The sequence below is a fragment of the Canis lupus genome, chromosome 24 (assembly GCF_011100685.1).
Source record: "Canis lupus familiaris isolate Mischka breed German Shepherd chromosome 24, alternate assembly UU_Cfam_GSD_1.0, whole genome shotgun sequence".
NCBI lineage: Eukaryota > Metazoa > Chordata > Mammalia > Carnivora > Canidae > Canis > Canis lupus.
In genome coordinates this window covers 33,832,771-33,850,041 of record NC_049245.1, presented here as the reverse complement: position 1 = coordinate 33,850,041, position 17,271 = coordinate 33,832,771, and the positions used below count along the sequence as shown (strand labels likewise).

Here is a 17,271-nt window from a genome sequence, read left to right as displayed (position 1 = left end):
ACCTGACAACCTTGGGGACTCAGGCCTAGCTTCTGGGGCCTTGGGCTCACCATCCTTTCCCCTCCCCTGACAGCGGTGGCTGATGCTGCCATGGCCCAAGCCCAGGGCTTATTTGGCACGGAAGAGGCGGTGCCTGAACACATCCAACAGCTGCAACACCAGGGCATCGAGTATGATGTCATCACCCTGACGGATGACTGAGCCCCAAGGGCCCAACGCAGACCGTGGATATCAGGGCCAACCGTGCTGGGGGTGGGGGGCCCACTGGGACTCCCCTCTCTGTTCCGCCTAGGGTCTCCAGACACTGAGCAGCCAGTATCCTGCCCCTCTAAGAGAGCCAGACCTGCGTTGCTGGGTTTAGGGGACAACCATGGGCCCCAGCCAGGACATGCTGGGTGCCCTAGCCTGCAGGCAGGCTTTGGGGAGAGAAATTTATTTTTGTTTGGATGGACCCACTGGCCCCTCAGTCTCAATAAAGGGACCAGAGTCCAGTCCTGACCATCTTACTTTTGTCCGCAAGGACTTGGGAAATGGCAGGAAAGAAGAGCCTGTTACAGCTCACAAGAGCTGCCTAGCTCCACAGTGCGGCCTGCCCTACCTCTGTAAGTGTGGTGGCCCAACAGCAGAGCAGGCCCTTGGGGCAGAGGCCTGATACTGGGAGAGATGGCTGAGCTGGTAAGAACCCCTATGAGCACCTTCAGACCTCCTTCCCCTCTCCCCGGGCCCCAGAAGAACACCTGCTCCTCTGTGTCTCCAGAGGGCAGCACAGCCAGGTGCCTATCTGCACGGAGACCATACCCTAAAGCTCTGGTGGCTCAGAGCTGCTCTTCCTACTGATCCTAGACTGTGAATCAGCTGGCTGCCCACTCACTGTGGCAGCTCCAGGTCTAGCAGGAGTCTAGCGCTCTGCCTGGGCACAGCCCCAGTCGTCTGCTCCCTGGAGGTATGAGTGGAGGCCTGGCTGTGAGAACAGCTTGCACATAGATGAAGTGGGCCTTTGGACTCCACACATTCACTGGACGTAGGCAGAGGCCACCAGAGACTCAGTTGTGGGGTCAGCAGGGTGGGAAGTTAGACACCAGACCCTAGGTTGGAGTGTGAAGGCCGGGGGGGGGGGGGGGGGGGGTGTCATAAGAAGGTGGGCCTGGGTGGAGAGTGTGTGGTCCCAAGACTAGCTCCAGGTTCTCCGCCTTCTCTGCCCTCAAGACCCTCACACATTCTCAATGGGGAGGGCAGGGTTCTGTATTTCCTTTTACAAATGAAACAAGATGGCAATAAGATGGTAGGGACCGGAAGGGCAGGGATGGGATCTATTTACACAGGAGTTGGAGTGAGTTTGAGGTGAGGAGTTGGGGGATCGGGCAGGGAGGGGGAGCCCTGGCAGAGCCATAATCTTCCTATGACCTGGCAGCCTGAGTCCTGCAGCCACCTCAGGGGGAGGGTCCTGGGGTCTGCTCAGCCCCGAGAGGCCTGAGTCCCAGCAGTCCATACCAGCACCCTGGGGCTCCTCCTCCCTGCAGGATGTGTTAAGTGGGGTGAGGCTCGCGGCTAGGGCCCTGTTCGCGGCCCGAGTCCCGGTCCTTGTTCTCCGAGGAAGAGGAGGAGCTGGAGCTGTGGCTGCGGCCTGACTGCCGGTAGGCGGTACTCAGCTCCTGTAGCCGCTCTGGTGTCGGCCCCCACTTGGCAAAGCCAGGGTCGTTCTGCAGGAAGAGCACGGCCGTGTTGTGGACGGCCTTGTAGTGCATTTCTTCCCTGTGGGCAAAGGAGCAGCTCAGGGTGGGGCTCGGCCTGGCGAGAAGGCCCAGTCCTCCCAGCCCCACCCTCCCCCAGCACCCACTTCTTGCAGACGTGCTGGGAGCCACTGCGGTACTCGTGCTCGAAGGCAGGCAGGACCAGCTGGTGGCGTTTGAAGCGGCTCTGCTCCATGCGGGTGAGCGCCGGTGTGGGGGGTTCTCGCCACTCGGGGATGAACACGATGAAGGACAGGGGCTCTGGTGAGCTCTCGAGAAGTTTCTGTGGGAGGGAGGAGGCATCGGGCAGACATCAAAGGCTGCCCTCCAGGTGGCTGGCAATCTTGCTGGCCACCCCCACCCACAGCAGCACACGCACCTCGAAGTGAGAGACCATGGCATCCATGAGCTCCTCGCAGAATGGAGGGTTGGCCTCAAAGGAACCACTCAGCGGGGAGAAATCCAGGCAGGGCCTGGGGACGGAGGTGAGCATTCAAAGTCCTACCAGGACCCAGGCCCTCAAGCAGAAATGGGTGCCACCCCCACCTTGTTGAAGGGATGGGCCACGGTCAGGCCATAAGTGTGGCCGACTTCATTGGGGGCTGAGGATGGAGAGGCTCGGGTTTGGCGGCCAAAGCACCAAGCACTTCATGGAAGGGCTGGAACTCAAACCCATTTCAGACTCTGCTGCCATCACAGCACAAGCCCCTGCCAGGGGTCCCCAGCTGCAGAGCCTGTCCCCTTTTTGGCCCAGCCTGTCTTCTGCTGGAGGCTGCATCTCCTTTCATTCGTGCTCCCTCCCCTCCCATCTCCCACGTGAGTCTGTCAGGTCCCTGAGGTCTGAATCCCCACCTCCCATGCCTCTCAGTGCCTGGACCATGTGCTCCCACCCCAGCCAACGCTAATTCACTGAGAAACCCACCAGCTCCCGAAGTACAGTGAGCAGTCCAAGGCCCCACAGGCAGCAAGGGCTTACACCCAACACCACCCGATTCCAAGACCCTATTAAGAAGTAGCTTGCCCAGGTGAGATCTACGCTCTAGGGGACCCCTTCCCTGGGCAGAGGGCCCTGGCAGCCCCTGGTTCTCACCCGCGGGAGCCGAAGTAGCCATCAGTGTCCGGGAAGGCAGAGCAGTACTGGCGAAAGTAGCAGTTGAGGGGCGAGGCAAAGCACTCAAAGCTGACGCTGAAGAGTCGGTGGAGGGCCTCAAAGACGTGCACGGGCAGCGATCCCTGCAGGCCTGTCCCCTCGTAGAGGCCCACGCCAAACATCATCTGCACGGTGGCCACTGTCAGCCTCTGAGGCTCAGCCTTCTCCCACCCTCTAGAGGAGCCCTCCCACTGCCGCCCCAGGCCTGTACCTGGTACCGCCGCAGAAGACACCAGACTCGAGGCAGGAACCTCTCAAAGGCAGAGTCGTCAATGCAGCTATAGCGGTAAAGCAGCCACTGGGGAACAGAGGGCAATGGCCTTCAGCAATGCTCCCTCCCTCCCTCCCTCCCTAATCACTGGTCTCCTGCCGAGGACACTGGGTCAAGAAGCAGCTGGCCCTCCCTCCTCTAACCTCCTACCTGGGGGGACCTGCCTCCCCTTCACCCCAGCTCTTACCAGCTTGCTGAAGTAGTTGCGGCTGACCTTGACCATCTCTCCCTTGTACCGGATGCAGACCACGTTATTCTCCATGTGCATCTCCACACTGGGCATAGGGGGTGCAGACACGGCCAGCCGTACTGGGTAACAGTACACCAGGCGGGGCTCCACTTCTGGGGCCTCCACCTCCTCTGTGGGCAGGGAGAGCAGTCAGGGGCCATGGCTTCCTGGACAGCCCCAGTGCCTACTGCATGCTGGGTGCCTCACACGCATACCCCAGTAGCTGAGGGAGGGAAGTCTCATCCCATGAAGGAGCAGGACAGAGCTCAGATAGTTTGATAACCACGTTAACAGCCAGGCAAGGGCGAGAGCTGGTGGCCCAGGTCAACACGTTCTGTACTGACATGGGCCCCCAGTTTGCCAGGCAGGAATACTGCATCACTCTCACAGGAATTAAAAACACCTTGTTTAGGGAGCTTTTTTTGGCCAGCACTCTTGAGTTACCACTAAGTTCTCGTATGATCCTAGTCTGCAGTGTGGGGGAGATGGGGCTTGCAGAAACAGGTGTAAACCCAAGTCCCCCTAACTGCTTACCCTGGGCCTGTCTTCACCACCTTCTGGCTCCCCCTTTCCCAGCCCTTGTCCACTTCCTGGAGGAGGGCTGAAATACCTGAGCTCAAGGACAACAGGTCCTGCCCCAGACACTGCTGGGGAAAACGGGTTTCCCCAAACCAAGCCTCACTTTCCCCTTCAGTCAGGGGCCGGGAAACAGAGCTGACAGCCTCACAGCTGGCTCCCTGCCATTGGCTCCCTACCTGGGATGTTGTTTTCCTTGAGGATGGCAAGGTGCTTCTCTCGGATCCGCTTGACATACTCCAGGGAGATGTGATAGATCTTACTACAGATGCCCTCCACAGAGTCCTTAGCTGCGGCTGAGACGTGGGGGCCACACTGCCTCCGCAGATGCTCCAGGCGGTCCTGGAGGAGACACTCGTAATCAGAGCTCTAGGGGGCTGGTGGAGGAGGGCTGGTGGGTTCCAGCAGTCCTCATTTTGAAACCAACTCTGCTACGTACTAGCTGTGTCACTTGGACAAGTCCCTTGGTGTCTTTTGAGTCTTATTTCTCAACTGTTAAGGGAACACAAAATACTTACCAGAGAAGGCAGTTTGAGTATTAAATGTGATCATTCCCATTAAGGGCTTAAGAAAGCCCCTGGCATACAGCAAGTGTCTAATAAATGCCAGCATCTATAGTTGGGGTTACACTGTGCCAGATCTCATGATAATTGCTGGGGAAACTGACAAACCAGGCACAGTCCCCACTTACAAAGCATTCGCCATCTACCAGGGAGAAGAGACCATTATAAAACAGGGTCCTTGGTCATTGCAGATTTAAAATTTGAGCTTTTAGCAACTTGCAAGGATTTAACTAGGCATTTGTAATTTTGCTGAACCACACGTGTGAAAGTGATGAGTGAAAATGAGTCACTGGCTAGTGAGTACACCTACCTTTGTCACTCTACGTGTCAAGTACAGTTACTATCGTGAAGTGCGAAACCTTGTCTCTTGTGAAAAATGGTCCTGAAAAGAAAGCCCATTGCTAGTGCTGGTGGAGAGTTAAAGAAGTGATGGGTCTGGGCCAGAAAACAGAATTGCTGTGGACACAGTAAAGGAGGGAATTGAATCTGGTGCCGGCTCTTAACTGTGGTGAGCGCACACACCCAAGAAAAGGCAGTTTGTCAATCTGTGTCCAAAAATCTATTCAAGGGAGATGTTAAGTTGAAAAGGCAGATACTTCTCATGTGTGGCCGAGCACAGGATCAGTCTTTAAGAGAGAGCCAGGAGCCTGGACAAACCTCTATATGGCGGGAGTTTTGGGACCAATGAGCATCAAAGGTCTGCTGGGCTGCAGACAGGCTGCGGTGGGGCCCAGCCCAGCCTAAGCAGGCTGCTGTGGGAAGTGGCCGCAGAGCCCTTCCACCAGCCTCCTCACCCAGGGCCACTCACCATATAGTCCTCCTTGGAGGCCGAGTGGTCCTTCCGCAGCCAGCTGAACGTATCCTCCACATTCCATTTGACCACCTTCCTGCTGTCAGGGGACGCACTCCTGCCAGTTGAGGGCACATAACAGCCAGCTGTCCGGCAGCTGCTCCACGCTTCCTCCTCCCACCCACCTGCACTAACATTGAGGCACCAGGGCTTCCCTCAAAGCCCCTGCTCCTCCTCTGGGAGCCTGCCCCCTTCCTGCCACGGAGAGCAGTGACTGAGCTCCATGAGATGGGCCAGACAGCCCAGCACTTCCCCACTCTGAGCACACACCCAGCTTCCTGGGGCAGGAGAGCAAACCTGGATTCAATGAGCCGCCGAGCAGCCTCTGCGTACTTAAAGAGCAGGCGCTTGGCTTCCTCCCGGAACTTGATTCGGGATAACCTAGCATATGGAGCAGGCAAGGTTAGAGTCTTCTACACAGGAGTGGCTACGCAGACCCAAAGCCCCCCGAGTCGGCCCCAGCTGTGGGCTGTACCTGATGGGAATGTCATTCATGATTTCTCGAAACATGGAAGGTGACACGACTGGTTCACAGTTGCTCGGCAACAGGGGATCAGAGCCTTTATCCACGACCTTGCGCTCCAGCATCCAACGGTTGAAAGATTCTCGAGGGGGCTCGATGCCTGCAGGACAGCAGAGGTGGTGAAAGTCTGGCTCAGTCAGCTGCCTGCGTGTGGGCCCAGCACACGGGAGGGATGGGGCACCCGAGGCGACAGCCCACTATGCCAGCAGCTCGTCCTCTAGGCAACATCCCCTAAGTGTCCTCTGAGAACCGCTAGTTTTACATCCTCTAGGCAATATCCCTTAAGTGTCCTCTGAGAACCGCTAGTTTTATACAGAGTGTGAGTAAATGTTACTTAGATAAGAGGAAAAAGGAGAAACTATATGTCTGCATAGTTAGCAGGCTGCTTTACAACTAATAAAAGCTACAGTGTACGGAGGGCTTTCCAATCCACTTACTCCGTGTAGTAGTAGCCATGCCGTGAGGTACAGGCACTTTTTTGTTTCTATGCTCTCTTACAGACACACAAAAAGGCTTCGTGTGTATCTGACAGTAAGCATTCTGGAAGGTTACGGACTAGTTCTGTGGTTACTGGTGCCAGCCACCCTTTCTGTAAGCGGTCAGCGGACCTGGGGCTCCAGCAGGCCTGTCCCCTCCACAGCCTATGCTCTCAGCCACGAGGCTTCACAGCACCATCCCCAAGCCCAGCTGGTCGAGCCTGGCCCTTGCTAAGGGTAGGTGGAAACAAGGGTCCCGGAGCCCAGGAGCAGTTACCCTCTCGCTGCTGGCACAGCTCCCGGTAGTGCTGCCGAAGCTTGAGGATGAGCTGGGAGCGAAGCAGCTCCACCTCAGGGTGCGGGGGCAGCACCTCTGATGGCCCCCGGTGCTTGATGACAGCGTTGGTCTGGATGTCCAGGTCCCAGTACACCCTTGGGGCACAGAAAGGAGCACTGACGAAAGTAGAAGTAAAGGAGGGAGGGATGCCAGGCATGCAGGCTGCACTGATGACGGATGCCCCCAAGCCCATCAGCAGGGACTCACTCAGTGGGGCGGAGGAGAGCTGCCTGCTGTTTATCTTCAGGGGATGTCCCCCACATCTTCAGTGTTGGGGTTCCTGGGATACTGGGAGAGCTAGGCACCGATGGGCCTGTGGGTGTCACAGGAATTTCAATCTAGAATAACAACAAAAAAAAGGTATCAGGGTCAGGAGGATTGGCCTATGGCTGCTACACTGGTGCAGCTGGCAGGCTGTGCACCAGGCCCCCTCCCAACCTACCACTGCCCAGCCCTTGCAGGAAACCTGCTGGTTGCCACCTAGAGCAGCCTCTTACCAGCCACATCCTGACAGCCTGCATTCACTCACCTTGGGCTTCTTCACACCATTGCCGCTTGGCTGCTCTTCTGAGAGCTGTCGCTTTCGGGGCTTGTTCTCAGCTGGGGGGGTGTCCACCAAGCTTGAGTCTTGGGGCAGTGGAGTTGCATTCAGTCCCAAAGGGTCCGACTGGTGGAGGGAGACCAGCAGAGTTGCAAGTGGGGCCAGTGGCTTAGGAGCCCCAATAACATAGAATCCTGATGCCCCCCTGCTCCGACTGCTCAGAGAAGAGCAAAAGAGGCTGGGATGCAGAAAGAACACGGGGTTCCATTCCTGCCTGCCACTTGCAACTGTGTGACCTTGAGAGACTTACATTCTTTCCTAATTCCCTCACCTTCAAAATGGCCATGCTAAGACAGGCCCAACCTCCCTTTGGGAAGATGATTCAATGAGTCCATGAATATGACCAGCCTAACAGGACATCTGACATGACAGGAACCCTCTGTACACGTTAATTTCTCCTTGAACACTGGAACTCCTTTGGTGACACAAAGAACTAGTGATGGTAGGCAGGGTGGCCCTGAAATCACATTGGGTTCAACTCCAGCTCTGCCTCGTACTGGCTCAAGGTCTTGGGCCAGTCATTTCCCATCTCTGACCCTTAGTGCCTTCATCTACAAAATGGGGGTGCCAACTGGCTTAATTATGCCCAGTAAAGTAAGTCTGCCCCAACGGATAGGGATCCAAAAGCCCACGTTTCTGCCAGACATCTCGTGCTAGTACTTCCTTGATCACATTGACACTTCTTTCCTAGAACACGCTTCTCCCATCTGACAACTTTCACGTCACTAACTTTGTCACCTTAAATGCTAATTCAAAGAGAAGCTTTCCCTGTCCCCTCCCTTCTAGCCGACCAGGGTCCCTGGTGTAATCTAACACTATCCTTCATGCACGTGCCAGCGCCATCCTGCCAGCTACTCAATAGACTGTGGGGCCCCTGAGAGTACAAGGGCAGGACCAGATCCATCTTGCTCACAACTGCATCACAGGCACAGTGCCTGACATGGAGTTCAGGTTCAATATCACACTAATACAATCATCTTTTTAGGGGTCAGTCTCCCCTATTTGAGTGTAGGTTACACAAGGGCGGGAATGTATCTGTGTGCCATTGTATCCCCAGGTTCCAAGATGGAGCTAGGCTCAAGAGACGTTTAGGGAAAGCCCAGATGCTAGAAGCTGCTCTGGACCCCTGCCCTGGGCTGGCACTCACAATCACGTCATGTTGGCCCAGCACAGGCATCTCCCATAGGGACTGGTTGGTGAATCTGTTGAAGTAGTAGGGACGGTTCTCCCTCCGGCTCCAGCACTTCTCCCAGCCCGCATGCACCAGCTCCTCTGCAAACAAGCATGGAACCCAGCCAGGGTCAGTGCTGCTCCTGAGGCATCCTTCCTACCCCGCCACCCTACCCTGCCCTGCCCCTCGCCAGTACCTGGGAGGTCCTGCACCAGGCGGATGGGCTTTGGAGAACAGGGTTGGTTCTGATTGGAGGTGCCCGGGGAGTGACTCAGCAGGGACGCCTCCTCCCGGGGGCTGCCGTGATTCTCATTGGCCATCTCAGCACCCACACCGGACCTGCCACACAGAGGACCGAAGGGTGTCAGGCCAGCAGGGCATGGAGGTCAGCTCCACCCCTCACCCACCAATTACAATCCACTGAGGGCTCCATTGACCACTTGCAGATATTAGGAATCAATTCAGTCCTGTCCCAGAAGGCCAGTGTGGTAGCAGAGGAGCCCTGGGATCTAAGTCGCAGTCCCCTCAGGCTGTAAAATGGGTGCATTTCTGTTGCTCCTTCTGCCTGACATACTCTCCCCAGTTCTCTGCCTGGTTTGTCACTTATCCACTCTACTCCAGAAAGCCTTCCTGGACTCTCCCTCCCCTAAGCTAGGTGGTCAGAGCTCCTCTGCAGGGCCATGAACATCTCCACTGTGGCACCCAGTCCTGTCTATCAGCTGGGTTTGTCTACCCATCAGATGGTCAGAACTCCCAGAGCTAGGAACTGGGCCCAGTTCATCTCTCCAGTGCTCAGCATGGTACCTGGACGCAATAGGAACTCTATTCATTCTGCAAATATTTATAAAGCAAAAAAATAAATAAATAAATAAAATAAATAAATATTTATAAAGCACAGGGTGGCACAGAAGACAGAACAGGGTCTGCCCCTGAGAAGCTATTCCCACAAAAAAGAACAGCAAATCCTCCTCTTTCCTGTTCCTATCCAATAAAATCTAACTGGAACAGAGTACAGCTCAGAGGGGACAGGCATCTGAGTGGCTGCTTCATTCTCTGCTTCAGAGCAGAAAACAATCTGTTGCTAAAGAAACCCGTAGGACTGAGAAGAAATGTCTAATTCTGTCCTTCCTCATCCTCATGTGAAAATTTACTTTAAACATCAGGAAGCAGGGCAGCTCCTTCAGCTCCTTCTGTATTCTCCACCACCCCCACCCAAAGCACACCCAGTGCGAGCCTCAATGGCCAGTGATTTCTGACCTGGCTGGTGGACTCCTAGGGGCCCAAATAAGATTGGACTGGTGATCCCAAAGTTGTTCTCAGTATGTCACAACACCCAAAGAAATCAAACATTTACCCAAAAAAGAGCACAAAGGCATGGTGAAACATCAGTTATCTTTGCTTGCTAAAATTTTATCAACTCATCATGGTCACACTGATTATCTCATGCTGATCAGAAGCTCTGATTGGCTATCGACAACATCATAGGAATCACTGGGACATTAATTTTATTTGTACACTCAGTCATAGATGTCTTTGTTAATTTGGAAAGGGAAAAGTGAATGGTGACTTCATTGGTACAGTTTGGCAGTAAAAATGCACGGAGCAAGAGGACATACATACAACCAAAGGGGGCCATGGTAACAAAAGGTTCGGAACCACTAACCAAGGGGAGAAAAAGCTTGATTCTCTGGGGAGGAGGGATCCCCGGTGCCTTGGGGCTGAGCCCATAGGTCTCAAGCCTGAACAAGGTCCCTCTTTTTCTCACCCTCTGGGGTCTGCAACGCTAGCATGAGAGGGTTTTCTTCTCCGACTGGATGGGCCCCCACGTCACAGGGTCCCACAGAGGCAGGGGGAAGATCTGCAGGAGGTTCAGCACAGGTGGGTGGGCTGGTCAGCAGTGGAGTGGACGGGGGCCCAGGGAATTCCTTGCATCAGCAACTGCAGAGCAAATAGAAAAAAAGAGAGTCACAGACCAGTGAAATGCCGCAGAGCAGGGCTAACAGCAACAGGGGCGACACAAAGCAAGTTGGGAGCCTCTAGGACGGGGCAGGAGACACTGTGGGAGATCTGGAGATTGAAAGGATGAAAATGGTCCTCAAGCTTTGCAAAACAAAAGGTTCACCTTCATAGACTCGTAGCATGTAGTCACACAGGCCCGGTTTGAGGAGGGCCCTAAGCCTGGTTTCATGCTCTCTTGTCACTCTCTTGAAATTTTTAATGAATTTTTAACAAGAGGGACCACGTTTTCATTTTGCACACTGGACCCCATGAATTGTGTAGCTGCTCCTATCAACCAAAATATCCCGAAGACAAGAGAAAAGTGAACATACCGTTTGGCTCTTGAATGACACAGGTCTGAGCTGTGTGGGTCTACTTACACGCAATTTTTTTCAGTACGATGCACTACTATAAATGTATTTACACTTCCTTAGGATTTTAACATTTTCTTTCCTCTGACTTTAAGAATACACTATATAATACACATAACATACAAAATATGTTTTCTTTTTTTTTGATAAGCACACAATGAGAGAGAGAGAGAGGCAGAGACACAACAGGCAGAGGGAGAAGCAGGCTCCATGCACCGGGAGCCCGACGTGGGATTCGATCCCGGGTCTCCAGGATCGAGCCCTGGGCCAAAGGCAGGCGCTAAACCGCTGCGCCACCCAGGGATCCCACAAAAATGTTTTCATTCTCTACCTATGTTTCCAGTAAGGCTTCCAGTCAACATTAGGCTGTTAGTAGCTAAGTAGTGGGGAGTGGAAAGTTATACTGGGATTTCTGACTCTGCCAGGATCAGTGCCCCAAACCCCTGTGTTGTTAAAGGGCCAACTGTACATATCACAGATCGGGGGCATGCTCCCAAGCCACCAACAGTGAGCAGAAAAAAACACGCTTAAACCAATCTTTTAAAATTACAATAATAATAGCACATGCAAATGCATTACGTAACACAGCATGTTCATCTTTACTGACAGTTCCCCAGTAAATATCGTGTGGCATCCAGGCGGCACCAACTATGTAGCTCAACCACACAGGGCAGCGAGAGCAGCACAATTACAGGCCAAATGGGGACGGACACTGCAGTGCTTTTACAACCGACTACGCATCACGAGGGCTCGTAAAACAATTCAGATTCCTGTCCCTCACTTCACGTCCTAGGCATCAGAAATGGGGAGGGGAGATACACAAGAAATCTGTACTTTCTAAACCCACCCCGAAAGGTGGATCTGGGAATCGGGATGACGAATTTTTAACACTGCTTCAAATCACCATTTTTTTACGATTAAAATTTTTTTCTTAATTCCCCAGGTGATCTGGAAGCAACAAGTCGGCGGCCGAGGAACCCGTTCTGGGTTTGGGCGGACCCGGGGTCCAGATCCTTCTGCCGCTTTCGACTTACAAACACGAATCTTTCGACCTCTAGGGTCTGTATACGTAGAGTCCAGTGTATTGTACACTTTACGTAAGAAATGACTCTATCATTAAGATGACGTTTTTATTCATCGAGGCTCCCCGACCCCCGCGCATACCGCAGTTCGACACCGCCGACCCGGCTTAAATAAACAACTGTATCTGCGCAACCGGAGGAACCCACCAGAAGGAAAGAACCCGGTTACCGGATTGGAAGAAGATGGGGCGGGACTATCGCAACAATGCACCAACCAGAACCCTCGGAACCAGGAAGGCGGAGTCAAAGGACTTGCGAAATGCGCAGGCGCGGGGGCCGCTCGAGGAGGGGTTCCCCCCACCCGCGCCAGCGCGCGCACCCTTTCCCCTCCCCGCCAACACCAGCGGGGGCGGGCTGTTTGGCGCGCGCGCGCCGGCCCATCTCCCGGGCTCCGCCCCCCGCCCCACCGCGCGCTCCCGCCCCCGGGCTGAGGCGACTCAGAGTCGGAGCCCGACACAAAGGCGGTGGCGGCGGCAGCAGCGGAGGGGCCCTAGAGGCCGCTCCACCCGCGCTCTCCGGGCCCACCTCCCTCACCCAAGCCACCGGCCCGGCCGCCCACCCGCGGGCCTAAGATGGCGGCGGCGGCAGAGACAGGGCAAGCGGTGGCCCCGAGCGGAAAGCGCCGGAGGGGCCACCGCCGCTCGGCTTCGGATCCCCGGACCCCGGAGCGGCTCGCGGCGGGACCATGGCTTCCTGGGGCTCTTACCTGCCCGGAGCGGACTCGAGGGGACGCGGCTACACGTTCTGCTCGACCTCCCGTTTTGCCGCCTCCGCCTCGCCCTCCCCAGCGCCGCTGCCGCCATCTTGTGTCCCGGGCCGGGACTCCGCGCTGCGCATGCGCTGGTACCGCCTCTGAGGGACCTCGCCGCTGCCGCGCCGCCATCTTGAGTGTGGCAGGACCGGCCGACTCCACAGACCCTGCTGGGTTTTGGCCCCCTCCCCTTCCTCCTGTCCTTCCCTGTTGTCCCATGCGGGTCTCAAGAGGGCACGGCAGCCCCGCGGGCCGTGGGGTGCGGACTGAGGAAGGAACGAGCTCACAGGCACGCTCCCTGCCTCAGTTTCCCCGCGCGAGCACACCGGCCCGGGCGGGAGGACCGGACTGAGAGTGCGCACCGGGGGGCGCGGGGCGGGCTGGGAACCTGCGGTCGCTCAGCTGAGACGCCGACCCGGGGGCGGGGTTCTGGTGACGCGGCTCTGGGTGCAGCGGGGCCCTGGGTCCTAGCTCCGGCGGGGCGCTGCCACCGAAACGTTTAGCTGCTTGCCCCCTGGGCCTGTCAAGAATGTCTAACAGCTGCTTTCCATATCCCGGCTGCATGCAAATCGGACCTTTTCCCACTGTTGAGGCTACGCTAGTTACAAGTGCTCCTGAGTAGAAGAAACTCAGAACAGCCGCGGGAGACCTAATAATGGGCTTCGGCAAAGTTAGGAAGATGCTAAATGCATCAGAAGGGCTCTCCCAGCACTGATCCAGCACGTATCTGGCTCCTGGTTGCGGGGCAGAGCCTCGCTAAGAGCTCAGGCCGGCCTCGAAGGTTAGCCCCGCGGGAGGTGCAGTTGCTAGGTGCCCCACGCCCGGCGCCCTGCCGGGTTCTAGGCGAGGGGCGGGCCGACTCGCTGGCTCCGCCTCCCGCCGGCCGCCTCGCTAAACTGACCTCAACAGTAGCTTAGGAGGAACCCAAGGTTGCCGCCTGCTGTTCGCCTGGCGCGTCCCTAGCGGAGCCAGAGGCGGCGGGTACCCTCGCTGCGCAGCAGCCTCTGCGTCCGTGGTGCCTGGCCCCGTGCAGCTGGGTGGGGCTGGGGCATTGTCCGTATCGGAGGCAGTGGCGTGAACTAGGGTCCTCCCCTGTCCGGCTAGATTCAGAGCCCTGCGCCTCCATCCTAGATGTGTGGCCTTGAGGGAGTTCGACCTCTTCAAGCTTTAGTTTCCTCCAATTGAAGGTAGTCCGCCAAGCCTCATAAAGATTTGGTGAAAACTGGGGTGATACCTGTAAAGTACCCAGCATGTGTGGTACCTGGCAGTGAATCAACGTTAGCTGTTACCGCCTCACCGAGTGATGAGGATTGCCCCAAGTAGATTCGAGCCCTCCAAAAATAAACCGGCTCCGACAGGCACAGGAGGTGCAGTCGATCCTGCCCTCACAGAGCATCCAGTTCACTCGGGAAGCTTGGTAGGAACTCCGGATGCCTGGTGCCCACCTCAGACCTGCCTAGGGGGACCACATGTCCTGCTTTCCCTGGGACAGTCTTGATTTATATCTATTTTCCTGGCATAATTATTAATGTTGCCTCCTTTCTCAAAAGTGCCCTGGTTTGGGATCCCTGGGTGGCTCAGCGGTTTAGCACCTGCCTCCCGCCCGGGGCTGTGATCCTGGATCCTGGGACCGAGTCCCCACATCAGGCTCCCTGCGTAGAGCCTGCTTCTCTCTCTCTCTCTCTCTCTCTCTCTCTCTCTCTCATGAATAAATAAATAAAATCTTTTTTTAAAATTTGGACAATAAATTATATGGTCATTTGAGACTTACAAAATGCCCAGGTTTGCAAGCTCCCCAGGTAGTTCTTATTAACACTGGAGTGTAAAAACCTTATAGTCACTTCTAGCTGTTCTTGCTGATATGCTTTCAAAGTATCTTTTCCTTTGTTACTAAGAGTCTCTTAATTGAAAGCACCAAATATCCCAAGTGCTTATATCCTATTTTACCATTTAATCCTCTTCAAGAACTCGTGAGAGTAGAAATGATTATCTCAAGTCTACCCATGAGCAAACAGGCTGCAGGGACAGGGCAGGGGTCAAGTAATGGTATGAAGTCATACTAAGTATCAACTGGGGTCATAAGACGGGGGTTTCCAGCATCAAAACCCAAAGCCAATTCCATGAAACCACACTGCTGCTTCCCTCTTGAGGAGAGGGAATCTGGACTTTAGGGAAGTGACTTGCCTGAGCTCACACCGTGGTCCTGGACATCTCCAACCTCAGACTCAGGGTGTTAAACACTGCTCCTTGCCTTTGTTTGCCCCGCTCCCCAGATTGGTTCCTCCCAGGGCATTCCTCACGTTCCCCTTCTCCTTACTTTCCACATAGAGTCAAAATAAGCCTCTTCTTTCCATCCCCATTCCTATTACCATAGAGCAAACACCATTATTTTTTAAACCTCCTTATTGTTAAGAATAGCACACATGGGGCAGCCCCGGTGGTGCAGCGGTTTAGCGCCGCCTGCAGCCCAGGGCGTGATCCTGGAGATCTGGATCGAGTCCCACGTCGGGCTCTCTGCATGGAGCCTGCTTCTCTCTCTCTCTGCATCTCTATGAATAAATAAATAAAATCTTTTAAAAAAATAGCACACATGCAGGGGCTCCTGGTGGCTGGCTCGGTGGTTGAGTATCTGCCTTTGGCTCAGGTTGTGATCCTAGGGTCCTGGGATCAAGTCCAGCATTGCGCTCCCCGCAGGGAGCCTGCTTCTCCCTCTACCTGTGTCTCTGCCTCTCCCTCTGTGTCTCTCGTGAGTAAATATGTTTTTTAAAAAAAGAATAGCACACATACAGAGAAGTGCACAAAACAGAAATATGAAACTTCATGATTTATCAGAGTGAAAACTCAGGTGACCATCACTCAGGTCAAGGTATCACAAAGCACAGGGTAATCACTGATTTTGCGATAATCACTTCTTTGCTTGTATAGTTTTACCACTTAAGCATGTATCCCTAAACACTGTGCTTTCATTTTGCCTGTTCCTTGAATTTTATACAAATGGAATTATGCAGTGTTGTTCAACATTGCACTTGCAAAACCCATTTATGTTGTTGCATGTGGCAGCATTAATTTTCATTGCTGTACTGTCTTCCAAAGTTTGTTTATTCTACTGTTGGGAGATATTTGAAGCCTCCCACCCATTTCTTCTTTCTGAATTATTATAGATAATAATTAGAAACAAAAAAAATTACACTTACATAAATAATGAGTTAATCCATTGGTTAATTATGTAAATATTTGAATGAATGAATGAATAAGACCAATCTCTAAACCGGTCTTCTCGTCCTCCAGCCTTGCTTCTCTCCTAGTCCATAATCCATACTGCAGTCACAGAGATCTCTTTAAATCTGATCATATGGCAAATCTGGTCAAGTCACTCTAGGCTTAAAACCCTTGAGTGTCTCCCCACTGACTACAAACCCTTAACTTGGTTTACAAGATCATAAGTATAATGAGAGCTACCACAGCAGAGCATTTAGTAAGGGCTGTGCTGAGCACTTTACATACATTCATATTATTCATGATCCAGAGCTTCAAACCACCTCTCCTTCATTGGGTCCCAGCCATCTTGAACTATGTGTAATTTCCCCCAAAGTGCTCTCTTGACCTTGGGCATTTACATATGCTGTTCGCTCTCACTCTTCCTCCCCAGTGATTTAACCTTCAAGTCTTACTTGAAATTTTTATTTAGTTTTAGGGGGGAGGGGCAGAAGAAAGGAGTAGGGGGGAGAAGGGCGAGTAGGGGCTAGAGGGAATTGGGGGGAGTAGAGAGGAGGGGCAGAAGTAGGGGAAAGGGACAGAAGAAGAGGGAGAGAGAATGTCAAGCAGACTTCCTGCTGAGCGTGGAGTCTGATATGGGGCTTGGTCTCACGACCCTGAGATCATGACCTGAGCCAATATCAAGAGTGGGATGTTTAACCGACGGAGCCACCCTGGTGCCCTCTTCAAGTTTTACTTTAGATATTACCTCCACCAGGAAGCCTTCCCTGAACTTGTCTTCACCCAGGCTTGGTCAGGCCCCCTCTTCTTATTCCTAGAGCAGCCTGTGCCTAAGCACAGGCTGGACTGCTTAAGGGTGAGGCTGGGGCTTTTTCACATCTGTAGCCCCATTCCCAGTGCTATGCCTAATGCTCTGTAAATATGTGTTGGCCACAGACAGACCACATTGGATTAAAGTCTGGATGACTTTTTCAGGTATCCCTGTTTCTATTCTAGGCTCTGGTTTCTGTGGTGGGCACACCAAAGCAGCGGCCTTTGAGATGCCAAGAAAAGCATGAGCTGCGTACTGTGACAGAGTCTCTGCCAGCAGCCTGGAGTCCTCTACTCCGGAGATAGGTATGAACAGGCCAAGCAAAGATCGATCCTGGGGCTTTCAAGCACTTAATCACCTTTTCTGAAGTAAGAAGCCTCATGAGTTGGGAGAGATGGTTGAGATAAGCAGGGCTCCTCCAGTTTTAGCCTATCATGGCTGGGAGTCTGCTGGCAGAGCCTCTGAGGACCTCAACCTCAACTCAGGACAAAGCCCAGCCTCCATATTAAAGCAGAAACATAAATGTACAGGCTCAGCAGGCTCAGGCTGCTACATATCTTAACCC

At 54.0% G+C, this 17,271-nt stretch overlaps 2 protein-coding genes across 6 annotated transcripts in view; one reads left to right on the top strand and one right to left on the bottom strand.

The window, feature by feature from the left end:
• The window catches only part of ZNF335 (zinc finger protein 335), a 31,498-nt gene extending 19,544 nt beyond the window's left edge, over positions 1-11,954 (top strand). For 2 of the 3 annotated variants that reach the window (XM_038572478.1, XM_038572477.1), the window contains exon 28: positions 74-491. In XM_038572478.1, the coding sequence (XP_038428406.1) occupies positions 74-201 (128 nt within the window). In that variant the 3' untranslated portion in view covers positions 202-491. Of the gene's footprint in view, positions 1-73; positions 3,167-6,392; positions 6,606-11,789 lie in introns of those variants that run through there. The other variant, XR_005377926.1, reaches the window with a different exon arrangement.
• Positions 1,221-13,603, bottom strand: PCIF1 (phosphorylated CTD interacting factor 1). 3 transcript variants are annotated; one of them, XM_038572479.1, is made up of 17 exons: positions 12,635-13,049; positions 10,243-10,415; positions 8,674-8,816; positions 8,454-8,578; positions 7,235-7,372; positions 6,913-7,043; positions 6,646-6,800; positions 5,845-5,992; positions 5,667-5,750; positions 5,328-5,427; positions 4,136-4,298; positions 3,339-3,511; positions 3,092-3,178; positions 2,821-3,005; positions 2,110-2,203; positions 1,838-2,013; positions 1,221-1,752 (listed from the first exon to the last, which is right to left on the bottom strand). In XM_038572479.1, exons 3-17 carry the CDS (start codon positions 8,795-8,797, stop codon positions 1,527-1,529), a joined length of 2,109 nt encoding a protein of 702 aa, XP_038428407.1. In that variant the 5' UTR covers positions 8,798-8,816; positions 10,243-10,415; positions 12,635-13,049; the 3' UTR covers positions 1,221-1,526. The 3 variants fall into 3 exon arrangements, with proteins under 3 accessions (XP_038428407.1, XP_038428409.1, XP_038428408.1); XM_038572481.1 differs by lacking the exon at positions 12,635-13,049 and adding an exon at positions 13,581-13,603 and having other exon boundaries at positions 1,527-1,752; XM_038572480.1 differs by lacking the exon at positions 12,635-13,049 and adding an exon at positions 12,011-12,121 and having other exon boundaries at positions 1,527-1,752.
• Between the last annotated feature and the right edge of the window lie 3,668 nt (positions 13,604-17,271).

Bases quoted from the DNA above. Each gene is read 5' to 3' on its own strand.
- PCIF1 (XM_038572481.1), bottom strand. From the start codon at position 8,797: ATGGCCAATGAGAATCACGGCAGCCCCCGGGAGGAGGCGTCCCTGCTG. The intron at 3,179-3,338 runs GTAAGAGCTGGG...TCTGTTCCCCAG, and splicing joins GCAACTACTTCAGCAAGCTG to TGGCTGCTTTACCGCTATAG. The intron at 2,204-2,820 runs GTGAGAACCAGG...CTCCGTCCCCAG, and splicing joins GGCTACTTCGGCTCCCGCGG to GCCCTGCCTGGATTTCTCCC.